Raw genomic sequence first — 14,528 nt, 5'->3', positions numbered from 1 at the left:
ATATCCTGGCTATTCAAAAATAGCATATACAACACAGTGCGGCACGAAAGCTTGTACATCTGCTATTTGTGAAAAACATTGGATGTTTTAGGTTGTAAAACATCGCTGACCCCCCCATTTTCAGATGGGGGTCTGCAGATAGATAGATAGATAGATAGATAGATAGATAGATAGATATGGGGGTCCTTGACATGAAAACAATAATGGATATTGAGAATGGATTAGCACTCAGAGGAAGGCCAAAATTAAGTGGCATGTTTCATTTTGGTACTCTTTTCACAAACCGGTCTTATATATTCATTATTCATTTGCAATCAGTGAGCAATCAGATTTGCAATCAATCAAAACGAGAAGCCATGGCCAAGTACCAGAAGAGCAACCACTTCACACAGCCAGCCAGATGACCTCAAACAAACACCATTATTATAACGGTTTGTCTCATCTCGTTACCTTCAGTTTATAATGACCCTATAACAATGAGCTGATGACGATGGCACAAAAGCTAATACTATGACTCATTTCTGCCAAAAACAGAACAGCTCAGAGACAAGCTCATCATCATGTCGCTTTGATAGCTTGCTTGTAGCTCTGTTCTTTTTGGGCGAGCGACACCCCAGTGCGACGGACTATAGATAGGCTTAATTAAGTGATGTACTCTCAAATGTTAGCAGATTAGCTTTTTAAATTAAGCTGCCTTCCTCTAGCTCAGTGTTTCTCAACCAGTGGTCCTTGAGAGGGTTCCAGGTGGTCCCCAGCTAGATGATGGAGTTGGTAACCAAATGGACCCTTATCTTTAACTCTCGAGTGTAAAATGAAGAGTTTAACTATTGTTAAACACCTGCATTACTTACTTAACAAGATGTATACACAATTAGAGAATGTAGAAGAATTGTTATATTGATCAACGTTTGCCGGTCATCACTTCTTATGGTACAAACGTGGACAAAATCTTAGAACGACAACAAAATATTCTAAGTTGTGTGTGTGTGTGTGTGTGTGTGTGTGTGTGTGTGTGTGTGTGTGTGTGTGTGTGTGTGTGTGTGTGTGTGTGTGTGTGTGTGAGAGGTTAAATGTCACCAAATGGTGGTCCGTGGCTCAAACGCTTAATACATAATGGACCTTGAAATGAAAAAGGTTTAAAAACCCACCGTTTAGCAGATTAGCTCAGGTTTTAAATTAAGCTGCCTCCCAGACAGTCCCCCTATAGTTTCCCAGCTAGCGCTTAGCTAACTTAGCCCCGCTGCTAATGGGGGTCCTTCAGTCACTGTCTGTGCCTCTCCTCTCCCCGGGCGGACCACCACCAGCCAGCGGCAGGCAGGCAGCGGACCACCACGGTACCACCACCAGCAACCCCCCTCCCTCCTCGGCTCGGTCCCCTCATCATCATACCTCCTTCCTGTCCTGGAGACACTCCAGCACCGCCAGGTTGTTGGACCACGAGTGCTTGGGACAGAGCCGGGCCAGGTCGTCCCGGCACGCCGCCTCCTCCGCCAGCTTCCAGCCGGTGGCGGAGCGCCGACGCGGCGGCGAGGCCCCGCCGCCTCCTCCTCCTCCTCCGGCGGGCGCCGCCACCAACACCGGGCTCCGCTCTATGCTCCGCTCCGCCGCTCCTAGCCGCTCCGGGACCGGAGCCGCCGGAGGAGGACCCTCTGCTGCCGCTGCCGGGTTGTTGTTGGCAGCGGCGGCGGCGGCGGGTCCGCCCGGCCCCGGCCTCTCCTGGTCCGGGGAGCCCTGTGCGTTCGCCTCCTTCGGCGTGTCGTCGTTGGCGGCGAGAGCTTGGCCCCTGTCCCCGGCGCGGAGAGCAGGCACGCACAATATGATGTACGCGGACAGCAGCAGCAGAAGGGGAACACGTATACAACAGGCCGCCATCTTTCCCTTCTTTCGGAAATCCTGTGTGTCGCTGCCGTCTGTCTGTCCGTCCGTCCGTCCGTCCGTCTGTCTGTCTGGCTCTGCTCACTTCACTTTGACTTCAGGACTCGGAGGCGGCAGCGCTGCGTTCAGACAGCCTTCTGCTACGCTCAGAGCCTTAGATATAGACAGAGTTACGCAAACTGCGTTCACTCCATGGGGCTTCAGTCCAATGGCGGCTCTCCTACATAGACTTCTAATGAGCACGGGGGACAACCAACTGGGACAAGTCCTGGTCCGGAAGAAGGCAGAAATGCATTGTACTCAGGGCAACAGCCCAGCTTTAATGACCCTAAATGCCTTTATTTTAGATTGTTTTGTAGTAATAGTACAACATGAACATTAAAGAGACTTTAGTTGTTACTGTACAATACTTTAAAACAGTTGTCATGTTGCACAACATGCTTAAAATTGCTCTTATTTGCGCCGGCCTCGTTGAAAACAATGTATTTCCAACTCCAGCTTGTCTCAGTCCTGGCTGCATGAACAGCGCTCGAGCGCTCGGTTTCTGCCCCCTCAATGTCGTAACTCTTCTATTACATGGCTCTGGCTACGCTCCGCTGGTGTTGCCACGTTTTGAGAAAAACAAGCAACCAGGGTCTATGAAAACAAGCCGAGAAAGTGTATGGAATCAAATATATGCCATTATTGATTATTCAAATGGAAATTTGAATTCGAAATTGTATATGTATTGTATATATGGAGCTGACCTGTTCTGACATTCCATATGTTGATCTCACCTCATCAAACCCTGTACACTCAAGACACGCTCCATATATTATGGCCAGAACAGAATTCATTCCATATGTTGATCTGACCCCCCATTCCAAAGCGCCAGCCCTCACCCAGCAGTCTGCTGTCACCCAGGCGGATGCGTCTTACTAGTTAGTTTCTTGTTTATTTGTAGAAATGTCATTATTAGACAGTACACAACATTCATTAAAGACTTGGGCCTGTTTTAAATGTTAGCTATACTTGAAAATAGCCAACAAGTCGAGACCCAGCGGCGCCCAAAGGTCTTTAGCCCACCAAAGTCGTACGATTAGTCACACACGTTACCGCAGTGAAATTTGTTCTCCGCATTTGACCCATCTCTTGGAGCGGTGAGCCGCAGCCGGGAATCATTAGTTGATTTGACCCCCAATCCAACCCATTGACGCTGAGTGCCAAGCAGGGAGGCATTGGGGTCCCATTTTCACAGTCTTTGGTATGACCCGGCCGGGGATCGAACCCCCAACCTCCCAGTTTCAGGGCGGACACTCTAACCACACTCTAACGGACACTCTAACCACAAGGCCACTGTCTGGTACCCCCTTAGATAGCATTTCTGTAGACTTAGATAGCATCTGATACAGACTTATAGCATGTTATGTAGACGGCACTATAATTGCATTGTATATAGTCATAGCACGCCATAGTACATATGTACTGTATAGCATAGTAGTATATATATATAGCTTATATGTATAGTCTCATAATATAGATATTCCACTGTTACTTTCTTAGCTTACGCATGTTTTATGATAAATGCTTTTGTGATGTATTCCCATGCTTTTGTTCCTGATTATTGTAAGTCGCTCTGGATTAAGAGCGTCTGCTAAATGCCTAAATTGTAAATTGTAAATTGGTACACCATGAGGCCCACAGGGCAGCAGCCTATCTCCTGTGTATGTAGTGTGAGGCAGCTTGATGTACAAGTACAGCCCCTGGAGTGTATGTCACAAACAGGGAAATCCAACCCTTGATGCTGAGTGCCAAGCAGGGAGGCATCGGGTCTTTGGCAGACACGGAACATGAACCTGAACTTCAGAAGTTGAACCAAAAAGGCCCCTCAGTAGGCTATAGTATAGGCATACCAGGCAAGGGTCAGAGACTCAGAGTGCTCGAGGGCTGGCTAGAAGGGTCCAGAACTCCATACAATATAGACTCAAGAATTGGGTCTCACAAGTCCCAACGCATGTGAGCTTGTTATGATATTTTCTGCTAAGGACGATGCTGCATGGGGTTTATGTGGTAAAAAATTAAATACAAATAAATAATTGAAATATTGGGGAAAATAAGTGATTTAATGTGGAAAGTTCTTGAAACATTTTAAATACACACATCTTCTAGTATGGGCGTCCCTGGCACAACATATTTTCAGATGGGGGGGTACGATGAGGAAATTATTTTTGGATACTGTACATTACAATACAATGTTTGGGAACCACTAGGTTTGAACATTAAAGGCTCATACATAGTCTGGTTTTACGGTGGTGGGGTAACCACCGAACTACAACATGACGTCACGAGCCGCGGTGAAGAGCAAACCACCGCCACCGCTCCAGCCCTTCTCTCTGTTTTTACTCACCACCGCTCAACGTTATTTCAGCTCCGGTGGTCAGCTCACCACCGGAGCGGTGGTCACCTTACCACCGAAAATCCAGACTATGAATAGGCCTTAAGAAGCTCAAATAAGCAGCTACACATCTACACTTTAGAAATAAGTCCAAAAACAGCAACCCTCAATCCCTCATTATCAACTACCAAAATTTACAAGCAACTTTCCAGGAAAAACAAGCCCAACGTCGCGTATAATAAGCAGACATGGCAACACTGTCTACGTCTGCTCTGGACATAGAATTGCACTGGCTAGAGTGGATCAGCTACAGTATAGAGATATACCCCACTATAGGCTGAGGAAGAAATGCCACTTGACAGTTTTCAAATCAGCCTCATGGTGGCGCTACAACAGGCCAAGTTGCGTCTCACTCACACACACACACACACACACACACACACACACACACACACACACACACACACACCCAAACAAACATTTAAATTACTAAACATTTTGCCAAACATCACACACTCTCCTATCCTCCTGGTGGAGACCACTGGAGGCACTTTTTCTAGTTCATTTCTGCATCTCTTTAATATGTATGTTAACACTAATCTTGTGTAGCAATCTCATTTTGTTACTTGACAGTTTGTTTTTTGTCCTGAACTCTTGTCAGATTTGCCATTGACAAAGAAAGGATCATTTACATCATATTTGGACAAGCAAATCGGCTTTTTTAAACACAGTGCCACTGTTAATTATATATTCGTATATCTTTATTTCATCTGTCTCCAAATTATTTTTAAGGTATCTTTCTATTTTTTGGTACAGTGACTGTCATTACAATTTAAAGGGCTACTCACTCATTTTTAATGTAAATACAGCAGGGTATTTATTTGGTCTGCTGGGTTATTTGAAGGTATATTTATTTACAGTTCTTTCTAAATTATCATTACAAAATAGATATAGATATATATATTTTATCCATTAGTGTCCACAGTTAAGTCTTGTATTGAGTTGTGCTTGAAATGTACTGTAATTCTCCAATCTGTTAATAAATACTTCAATCAAGCAATCAATCACAAGCTGAACCTACAGGGAAGTAGGGGTGCTGGGGGGGGGCTGGAGCACGCTCTCCCCCTAGGAACAGCCCCCCCCTCGGACAGAAGGGGGAAAATAATAATTTTAATCAAAACAGATTTCTGTTAATGGACTAATAAATATGCTCACAGTATCGGCGCCTTATCAGGCTTCTTGTAATCAGTGTCGTCTTTGGCAACACATTTTTATTTTAGTTTTAGTCGCATTTTAGTCGCCTGGAACGTTTTAGTGTTTGGTCTAGTTTTAGTCGACTAAATGTCATAAGATTTAAGTCGACTAAATCAACTGTAGATTTAGTCGACTAAAATCTTATGTATTATGTGCTAAAATGTATTGTGGCCGGCCTTGATGCAGTCATGACTGATTTTACACTTGCTGAAAATAATATTTTCAGCATGCAAACAAGTGTAAAATGACTTATACTGGATCTCTCGTCCACTAGTCCCTTCCTAGCCTGACCCAGAGCGAGACATTTCTCGTCTAGAGGGGCGGGTCGCGCCTCAGAAATGCGCGCACCCTGATTGGATCTCATCGATCTGTCCGTCACCCCCGGCCCCTCCTCTCCCCCCTAGTGCAGCGCTACGTCACATCATTTAGAGCGACGCCCACCCGGAAGGGTTGACTCCCACTTTTAGACTTGTTCAGCCCACGGCTTTTTCCAGGCTTTCATCTTTCGCGCAGACGAAATGAAAGCCTGGCTATCGAGGCTAGTCCCTTCCTAACATTTTAGTCTGGTTTTTATTTGTTGACGAAATTGTCAGTATATTTTAGTTTTAGTCATCATAGCTTAGTTTTCATTTCGTTTTCCTCAGTGGAAAAAGGTAGTCGACGAACATTCTTTGTCATAGTTTTAGACAATGAAAATCAAAACACTGCTTATAATGCGACCACTGCACTGTTACAAGGATGACCTCAGGCCTTTCCAAGCCCAGCTGGACCCACAAAGAATGCCAAACTGTCCCAATTTTAGCCTCAGCTTGAATATTTGAGGTTTTGACGATTATCCCCACATCCAAAATTAGCAAGACTATAATAAGTAAAAAGAATCTCTGGTCGATCTACAAACATTGCACGGTTAGCCAGCTTTGAATGTTTAAAAGAAAAAGTTTTGATTAATTCCATATATTTATGTGAGTGGAAAGATGTTATTTCTAGTAATTGGCTCCATTTTGTACAACAAGAGGCTTTAAAGTGCAATATGAACATAATATCTATACTACTATTTTAGAATCATTAAGCACTTGAATAGTTTTATCGGACGGTTCCCCAAGAATCTATATAGGCCCACTCCTTTTTTCTACTCTACACCAAATACTTTTCAGCAAAAAGCACATATAAGTTCACGTCACGATACATTGTGAGCTTGTAGATCAGTTTTCGCCAAACCGAAATAAATTAAGTATTTATTATAATTTCGGGTTGGCGACAACATACCTCAAACCCTAACCTAACCATAACCGCAAGCACGGAGCAGTGCATGCTCGCCAACCTTAACGCATGTTCGCCAACCTTAATCCGGTCACCAACCTTACCGCATGTTCGCCAACCTTAATCCGGTCGCCAACTTTAACATATGTTCACCAACCTTAGGCTAAAAGGTGGTTGCACACTGGATGTGTTTTTCGGAAAACAGATGGAGAAACGCAGCAAAAAATCCGAAAAAACACGCTCTGTGTGCAGGGACCTTTAATCTGGCCGTTTTTCCGCATGTCGGACCAATGACTGGTCGGAAAAGCGTACACATTCCCCAAACTGTAACTTTTCAGGATTCAAAATTTAAAACGTTTTTTTTTTTTCTTTTTTTAAATGAAGATAAAGCTCAAAATGTGTCCGTTGGCTCCAGGCTTCGAACTTGAGGATCTGCTACCTTTGAGTGATGATGAAGTAGGGCGTTACAGAAAAACACAAAAAGTGTAAATATGGAAATAGTTCTGTCAGACAGCGACAATTTCATAAATGCGGCATCAGCAGCTAGTCAGAGCCACTGGTAGAGCTTTATTTTTATATATAGTTTTTATCCCATGATTTTGTAACCAATTTTTCACCCCTGTGTCAATTATCTAATGTGATCCTGGGCTCTACACACCCTCCACCAACCTGGGGAGAGCAACGGACTTAACTCATGCTTCCTTCATGCATGAGTGTCCAAGTCGCTCCTTTACACCTGACAGGGGGGAGTTTCCCTGGTTGGACGTAGCGTGTGGAAGGAACACGTTATTCCAACCAGTTCCTTTCCCCTCCATCAGGCGCCCCGGCTGGCAAGGGGGAGGCAGTTTAGAGACCAGGATTACTGCATGTTTTTTGTGAGGGTACCTACCCTATAGGGGACACGGGGAGAACATGCAAACTCCACACAGAAAGGCCCTTTCGCCAAGAGCTTTTCAACAGTCATTTATTCCCCGATGTAAACGTTTACCACAAACGCCCAACTCCCCACGTAACCCGAGAGTGGAGGTCGTTACTCATCCTTGGCACCGAGCCTTCAGAGCACTTAGAGCTAAATCTATTTTGTGTCAGGGATCCCCAGAAGAGATTTGTGGGGGGAATAAACAATAATGTACAAACTCACAGCGTAGCACAACGTGATGCGCTGTGAGCTAGTATATCTGCCAACATATAAATTAATACATTTGTTAAAATGATTGTGATATTTCAGCTCAGCTTTGGATATCATTAGTCACAAAACTCAGCAGAACTTCCTACCAAAGACAGACGAAGGAAAAGTAAAAATCAACACATTTAATAACTTTTAAAATGACAAACATTTGCCGTAGCAAATGGACATATATATGCATATATACATATACAAACAATAAAGGACTTTAAAAATAAAATCTGGAAAACTGAATTAAAACAGTTGCTTTGTTGGACCCAAGACTATCTATGATGATAGAAACGTTCAAGATCACACACACACGACCTCTCAACATCACATACAGCACAAACAAACATCAAAGACCACAAAATGTGGCAAACAATTAAAAACAAAGCCTTATTACACTGTCGGTGACTCCGGCAGCATGTCCCTCGGGGCAGTGGAATCTGCATGGAGGTATGCAGCTTGTGTCTCTCAAGCCCAAAGTTCTACCACTGTGAAACTTCATTCGACACAGAGACACCGGTAGACTTCTCACCGTCGCAGCGGCCCCTCAGTGTGGCTGCGATGGCTGGCTTCATGAGAGGAGCTGTATGCCCTGTGGATTTGTTTCCGATTAACCACTTTAGCCCTATACATATATATATACATGTGTATATATATATATATATATATATATATATATATATATATATATATATATATTCAGTCTTAGGACAAACTGTGTATTATGACGCACTGTGAGCCTCGTATAACTGCCATTTTCTAAAGGAATGTCAGTGTCGTGCGTGGGTCAACAGTCAACCAAATGTCCATGAATGTAAACGTTTTGGGGGAAAATAGGCACTCTCTGCACGACTGTAGACGCAATGTTCATATGCAAGTCTAGTCGTTATCCGCAGCCGTTTGGTTCATTTTAAATCAGACGACTTTCCCCCCCCCAAGTGTTCACTCCCACTTATAGACTTTGAGCATCTTCTCCGTGAGGGAGGCGAGGTAGTGGTCTCCGTTGACGGCGAAGGGGCTGATGTCCAACACCGGCAGGTCGGCGGGCAGCTTCTGGAGGAGGGCGCCGGTCCCGGCATTCCACACCTATAGGAGAGAGAGCACAGGGAATGAAGAGAAAATAAACGGTCAAAATGACCTCTCAGACATGCTAGTGTTAACCCATTCTGACCTGAGATCAGATTCATACAAGGTTTCCGCCGGACACACACTGGTCTGATGAACCCATTCTGACCTGAGATCAGATTCTAAAAATGTCAGTCGCTCTTCGATTTTTCAAAAATAGCAGACCTACAAGCTCGTATCGCGCCACTCGGTGGCGCGATATGAGCTTGTAGATCTGCTATTTTTAAATAGCTAAAGCATAACATGATGCTGACACCAAAATGGGTGCCCACTGCCCGGTCAGAATGGGTTAAAGGACCACTTCACCACTTTTCAACCTATCTTCATATAATAGGTCCTCACTAATAATCATGATAAAATGGCACGATTCTTTTCTACTCAGTCTGTGTCTCATAGGAGGGCTGTGGGCAGTTTAGAAACCGTCTTCCAGTGACAACATCATTAGGCAGATTATTTTTTAAACAAGATTTCTTTACAAAAATGTTTAGATTTTCATTATCGTGAGAACGATGGCTTCCATTTTCGCATTGCAACTTCAGGACTAGAAAGCCTGCAGTTTTTATTAGCTTGTATTCCCCATCGATGAGGTCACTGGAAGACGGTTTCTGAACTGCCCACAGCCCTCCTATGAGACACAGACCGAGTAGAAAGAAATTGCGCCATTTTATCATGATCATTAGTGAGGACCTATTATAGGAAGACAGGTTGAAAAGTGGTCCTTTAATACATATTTCAATGAATCACTCAATACAACTCGTGTACAATTCTGCCCGGCACTATAGAAATACTTTTTGTGTTTAGGATCATTTCTCTGATATAGAATTTGCACCCACTTTACAGATCCTCTCTCAATAATGTGATTCTGATTCATGAGATATTGCACAGCTTTGTTTCCTTGTTGCTGCAAGCTGCAACCTCATGTAATTGAGGTGCTTGGCACAATGAAAGTCCTGCCTGTTGCGAGTTTTCAAGCGCACACACACACCGACACACGCATGTTTATGTTCTTTGTTAAAATAAGTGTTAAAATGGCAAGAACGCTTTGGTAGAGGTTTGGGTTATTTTTATTTACCATGCCATGCAACTCCAAAAAGGTGGACAAGAAATCAATAATTGCTCCAATGATTAGAAATTGATAATTCAAAATGTGTCATTGGCTTGCATTGTGTGATGACCGTGAAACAACTGTAAAAAGCCACTCTTTTAGCCAGTAAATTCAGACAATTATTACCCTTGTATATGACCCTCCATCTGAGAATGTTGTTCCAGGGACCCCACCAGAAGCAAAGATTTGAGTTCAAAATGTTCGCTCTGAAAGAATATATACCGGTATTCAAAGACTTTCACAATTTTCCAAAAATAGCAGACCTACAAGCTCATAGCGCGCCACCGAGTGGCGCACTATGAGCTTGTAGATCTGCTATTTTTCAAAAGCTAAAGTATAACATAATGCTTAAAACACCAAAAGGGGTTCCCGCCCAGAATGGGTTAATGAACCCTACAAATAAAACAAATCTTCCTCCCAAGGGGTACCTAAGTCAAAAAAGTTTGGGAACCCCTGATGTAGTTTTACAATAATTGTAACTCTTGAGAGTTAATAAGGGTCCATTTGGTTACTAACTCCATCTTTTAAATGAGGACCACTGGTGGTCCCTGGACCACTGTTGATCCAATTGATCACCATAGCAACCCCAGCCTAGGCCTGATTAGGTAAATTCCCAACACCTGCTAAATCCTCCAAACCTGTAACTTGATTGGAATCAATCTCCACTCACACTCCTCTCAGTCATGCAGCTACACAGACACATCCCAGGCACACTTTGGTAGGCCTATAGCCCTGTCCTGTTTGGATGACAATATTGCCTTTCCAACAGATTTTCATTTAAAAAAAAACAGAAAAAAAAGAAAAGAAAAAAAAAGATTATCGATTATTAATTGTCATAATCGATTTCGGGTCCTATCAACGATAATCGATTAATCGATTAATCGGACCCATCCCTAATGGATGCCAGGTTGAAAGTGGTTCATAAAATATGAACCACTCTTAACTGCATAGTTTAGCCCTTCATCAAAACCACAAGACAAATCTACAGTACACAGAAAAATGCACAGGCATTTCCACTTCCAGACTAAATATTCTGCTTCTGCACCCAAACACAGCCATGCACTTATATCATCACGGGTGGATGTGTTTGGTCCAACGACCGACGTTGAGACACTCCTGAACCAGACAGTCCTGAATGAAGTGTCTGGTGCAACGCACAGGTCCTCGCTGTACTCCTGAACCAGACAGTCCTGAATGAAGTGTCTGGTGCAACGCACAGGTCCTCGCTGTACTCCTGAACCAGACAGTCCTGAATGAAGTGTCTGGTGCAACGCACAGGTCCTAGTTGTACTCCTGAACCAGACAGTCCTGAATGAAGTGTCTGGTGCAACGCACAGGTCCTAGTTGTACTCCTGAACCAGACAGTCCTGAATGAAGTGTCTGGTGCAACGCACAGGTCCTAGTTGTACTCCTGAACCAGACAGTCCTGAATGAAGTGTCTGGTGCAACGCACAGGTCCTAGCTGTACTCCTGGTGAGACGTAGGAGGGGCCCGGACTGGAGTCAACCCACAGAGCCTAGTCTAGTAGAATTGTACCTCTCAGTGCCGGCAGAGTATAGTTCCGGAGTGGTTCCAACGGATTGTAATTTGTGTGGCCCTGGTCTTTCCCTAGTGGGTCTGATCGAGGGTAGCTACTGGGACGTAAGTCGGGACTTGAAACACACACACACACACACTCACACACACACACACACTCATACACACACACACACACACACACACGCGCACACACACACACACACACTCATACACACACACACGCACACACACGCGCACACACACACACACACACACACACACACACACACACACACACACACACACACACACACACTCATACACACACACGCGCACACACACACACACACACACACACACACACACACACACACACGCGCACATCCACACACACACAGTGTTGTTCTCACCAAGGTGGAGTTGCTGGCCTCGTCTCCCACACACACCAGCGTGGCGCCGTCTCCCGCGGGGCTGCTGAACACGGCGTTCTTGGTGAGCAGCTTGCAGGAGGCTCCGGCGCTGAAGGTCTGGACCGGGTTGCAGGAGCAGAGCGCCTCCTGGGCCACCTGGGTCCGCTGGAGCTCCATCAGCACGCTGCGCACCCCCGGGTGGGAGCGCCCTGGGGGAGGGAGAGAGAGAGACGGAGGATGGAGGCAGGGATGTTTTTATCCCATTCTGACCTGAGATCAGATTCATACGAGGTTTCCGCCGGACACACACTGGTCCTGATGAACCCATTCTGACCTGAGATCAGATTCTAAAAATGTCAGTCGCTCTTCGATTTTTCAAAAAATAGCAGACCTACAAGCTCGTATCGTGCCACTCGGTGGCGCGATATGAGCTTGTAGATCTGCTATTTTTCAATAGCTAAAGCATAACATGATGCTGACACCAAAATGGGTGCCCGGTCAGAATGGGTTATGGCAGCACATTTAGATTCTAGTTTTAGTCGTGGTCTCTTGAATAGTTTATCTAGTTTTAGTCACATTTTAGTCACCTGGAATGTTTTAGTGTTTAGTCTAGTTTTTAGTCGACTAAATGTCAGGAGATTTTAGTTTTAGTCGTAGTCTCTTGAATAGTTATTTTAGTCGACTAAATCTACAGTTGATTTAGTCGACTAAAATGTATTTTGGCGGGCTGTCGTAATGGCTGATTTTACACTTGCTGAAAATAGCCGAAAATAGCCGATCAGCTGTATTCAGTTTATACCTTTTTTCACTGACGAAAACTAAATGGAAACTAAGCTACCATGACTAAAACTAAGACTAAATGTATTGACAATTTTGTCAACAGCTAAAAACTAGACTAAAATGTTAGGGAGTAGTGGACAAGAGATCCAGTATAAGCCCCCCCAGAAGCACGGTTTTAGACCACCAGCCCGTCTCTCCCTCTCTCTAGTCTCTCCTGGTCGGTAGGTGACCAGACAGTGTCTCTCTCTCTCTCTCTCTCTCTCTCACCTGGTCGGTAGGTGACCAGACAGTGTCTCTCTCTCTCTCTCTCTCTCACCTGGTCGGTAGGTGACCAGACAGTGTCTCTCTCTCTCTCTCTCTCTCTCTCACCTGGTCGGTAGGTGACCAGACAGTGTCTCTCTCTCTCTCTCTCTCCTGGTCGGTAGGTGACCAGACAGTGTCTCTCTCTCTCTCTCTCTCTCTCTCTCTCTCTCCTGGTCGGTAGGCGACCAGACAGTGTCTCTCTCTCTCTCTCTCTCTCTCTCACCTGGTCGGTAGGTGACCAGACAGTGTCTCTCTCTCTCTCTCTCTCACCTGGTCGGTAGGTGACCAGACAGTGTCTCTCTCTCTCTCTCTCTCTCTCTCTCACCTGGTCGGTAGGTGACCAGACAGTGTCTCTCTCTCTCTCTCTCTCTCTCTCTCTCTCTCTCTCTCACCTGGTCGGTAGGTGACCAGACAGTGTCTCTCTCTCTCTCTCTCTCTCACCTGGTCGGTAGGTGACCAGACAGTGTCTCTCTCTCTCTCTCTCACCTGGTCGGTAGGTGACCAGACAGTGTCTCTCTCTCTCTCACCTGGTCGGTAGGTGACCAGAAAGTGTCTCTCTCTCTCTCTCTCACCTGGTCGGTAGGTGACCAGACAGTGTCTCTCTCTCTCTCTCTCTCTCACCTGGTCGGTAGGTGACCAGACAGTGTCTTTCTCTCTCTCTCTCACCTGGTCGGTAGGTGACCAGACAGTGTCTCTCTCTCTCTCTCTCTCACCTGGTCGGTAGGTGACCAGACAGTGTCTCTCTCTCTCCCTCTCTCTCTCACCTGGTCGGTAGGTGACCAGACAGTGTCTCTCTCTCTCTCTCTCTCACCTGGTCGGTAGGTGACCAGACAGTGTCTCTCTCTCTCCCTCTCTCTAGTCTCTCCTGGTCGGTAGGTGACCAGACAGTGTCTCTCTCTCTCTCTCTCACCTGGTCGGTAGGTGACCAGACAGTGTCTCTCTCTCTCTCTCACCTGGTCGGTAGGTGACCAGACAGTGTCTCTCTCTCTCTCTCTCTCTCCTGGTCGGTAGGTGACCAGACAGTGTCTGTCTCTCTCTCTCTCTCTCTCTCTCTCTCTCACCTGGTCGGTAGGTGACCAGACAGTGTCTCTCTCTCTCTCTCTCTCTCACCTGGTCGGTAGGTGACCAGACAGTGTCTCTCTCTCTCTCTCTCTCTCACCTGGTCGGTAGGTGACCAGACAGTGTCTCTCTCTCTCTCTCTCTCTCTCTCTCACCTGGTCGGTAGGTGACCAGACAGTGTCTCTCTCTCTCTCTCTCTCACCTGGTCGGTAGGTGACCAGACAGTGTCTCTCTCCCTCTCTCTCTCTCACCTGGTCGGTAGGTGACCAGACAGTGTCTCTCTCTCTCTCT

The 14,528-nt window shown here is 45.5% G+C and overlaps 2 protein-coding genes across 3 annotated transcripts in view; both read right to left on the bottom strand.

Annotated features, from left to right (window-relative positions):
- Positions 1-1,918, bottom strand: part of LOC310856859 (Golgi apparatus protein 1-like) — a 123,404-nt gene extending 121,486 nt beyond the window's left edge. For both annotated transcript variants that reach the window (XR_014569102.1, XM_083762364.1), the window contains exon 1: positions 1,390-1,918. Coding sequence is in view for 1 of the 2 variants with exons in the window: in XM_083762364.1 (XP_083618490.1) it covers positions 1,390-1,872 (483 nt within the window). In the remaining variant the exon portion in view is untranslated. The remainder of the gene's footprint in view (positions 1-1,389) is intronic.
- A 6,763-nt stretch (positions 1,919-8,681) lies between these two features.
- LOC310857267 (E3 ubiquitin-protein ligase rfwd3.S-like) overlaps positions 8,682-14,528 on the bottom strand; it is a 32,579-nt gene continuing 26,732 nt past the window's right edge. Inside the window, exons 11-12 of the mRNA XM_083762878.1 lie at positions 12,096-12,304; positions 8,682-9,023 (exon numbers count right to left, since the gene is read on the bottom strand). Of these exons, the coding sequence (XP_083619004.1) occupies positions 8,880-9,023; positions 12,096-12,304 (353 nt within the window). The 3' untranslated portion in view covers positions 8,682-8,879. The remainder of the gene's footprint in view (positions 9,024-12,095; positions 12,305-14,528) is intronic.

The sequence above is a fragment of the Protomyctophum parallelum genome (genome assembly GCF_964188405.1).
Source record: "Protomyctophum parallelum genome assembly, chromosome: 4".
NCBI classification, from domain to species: Eukaryota; Metazoa; Chordata; class Actinopteri; order Myctophiformes; family Myctophidae; genus Protomyctophum; species Protomyctophum parallelum.
This window is presented reverse-complemented; position numbering and strand designations above follow the sequence as displayed.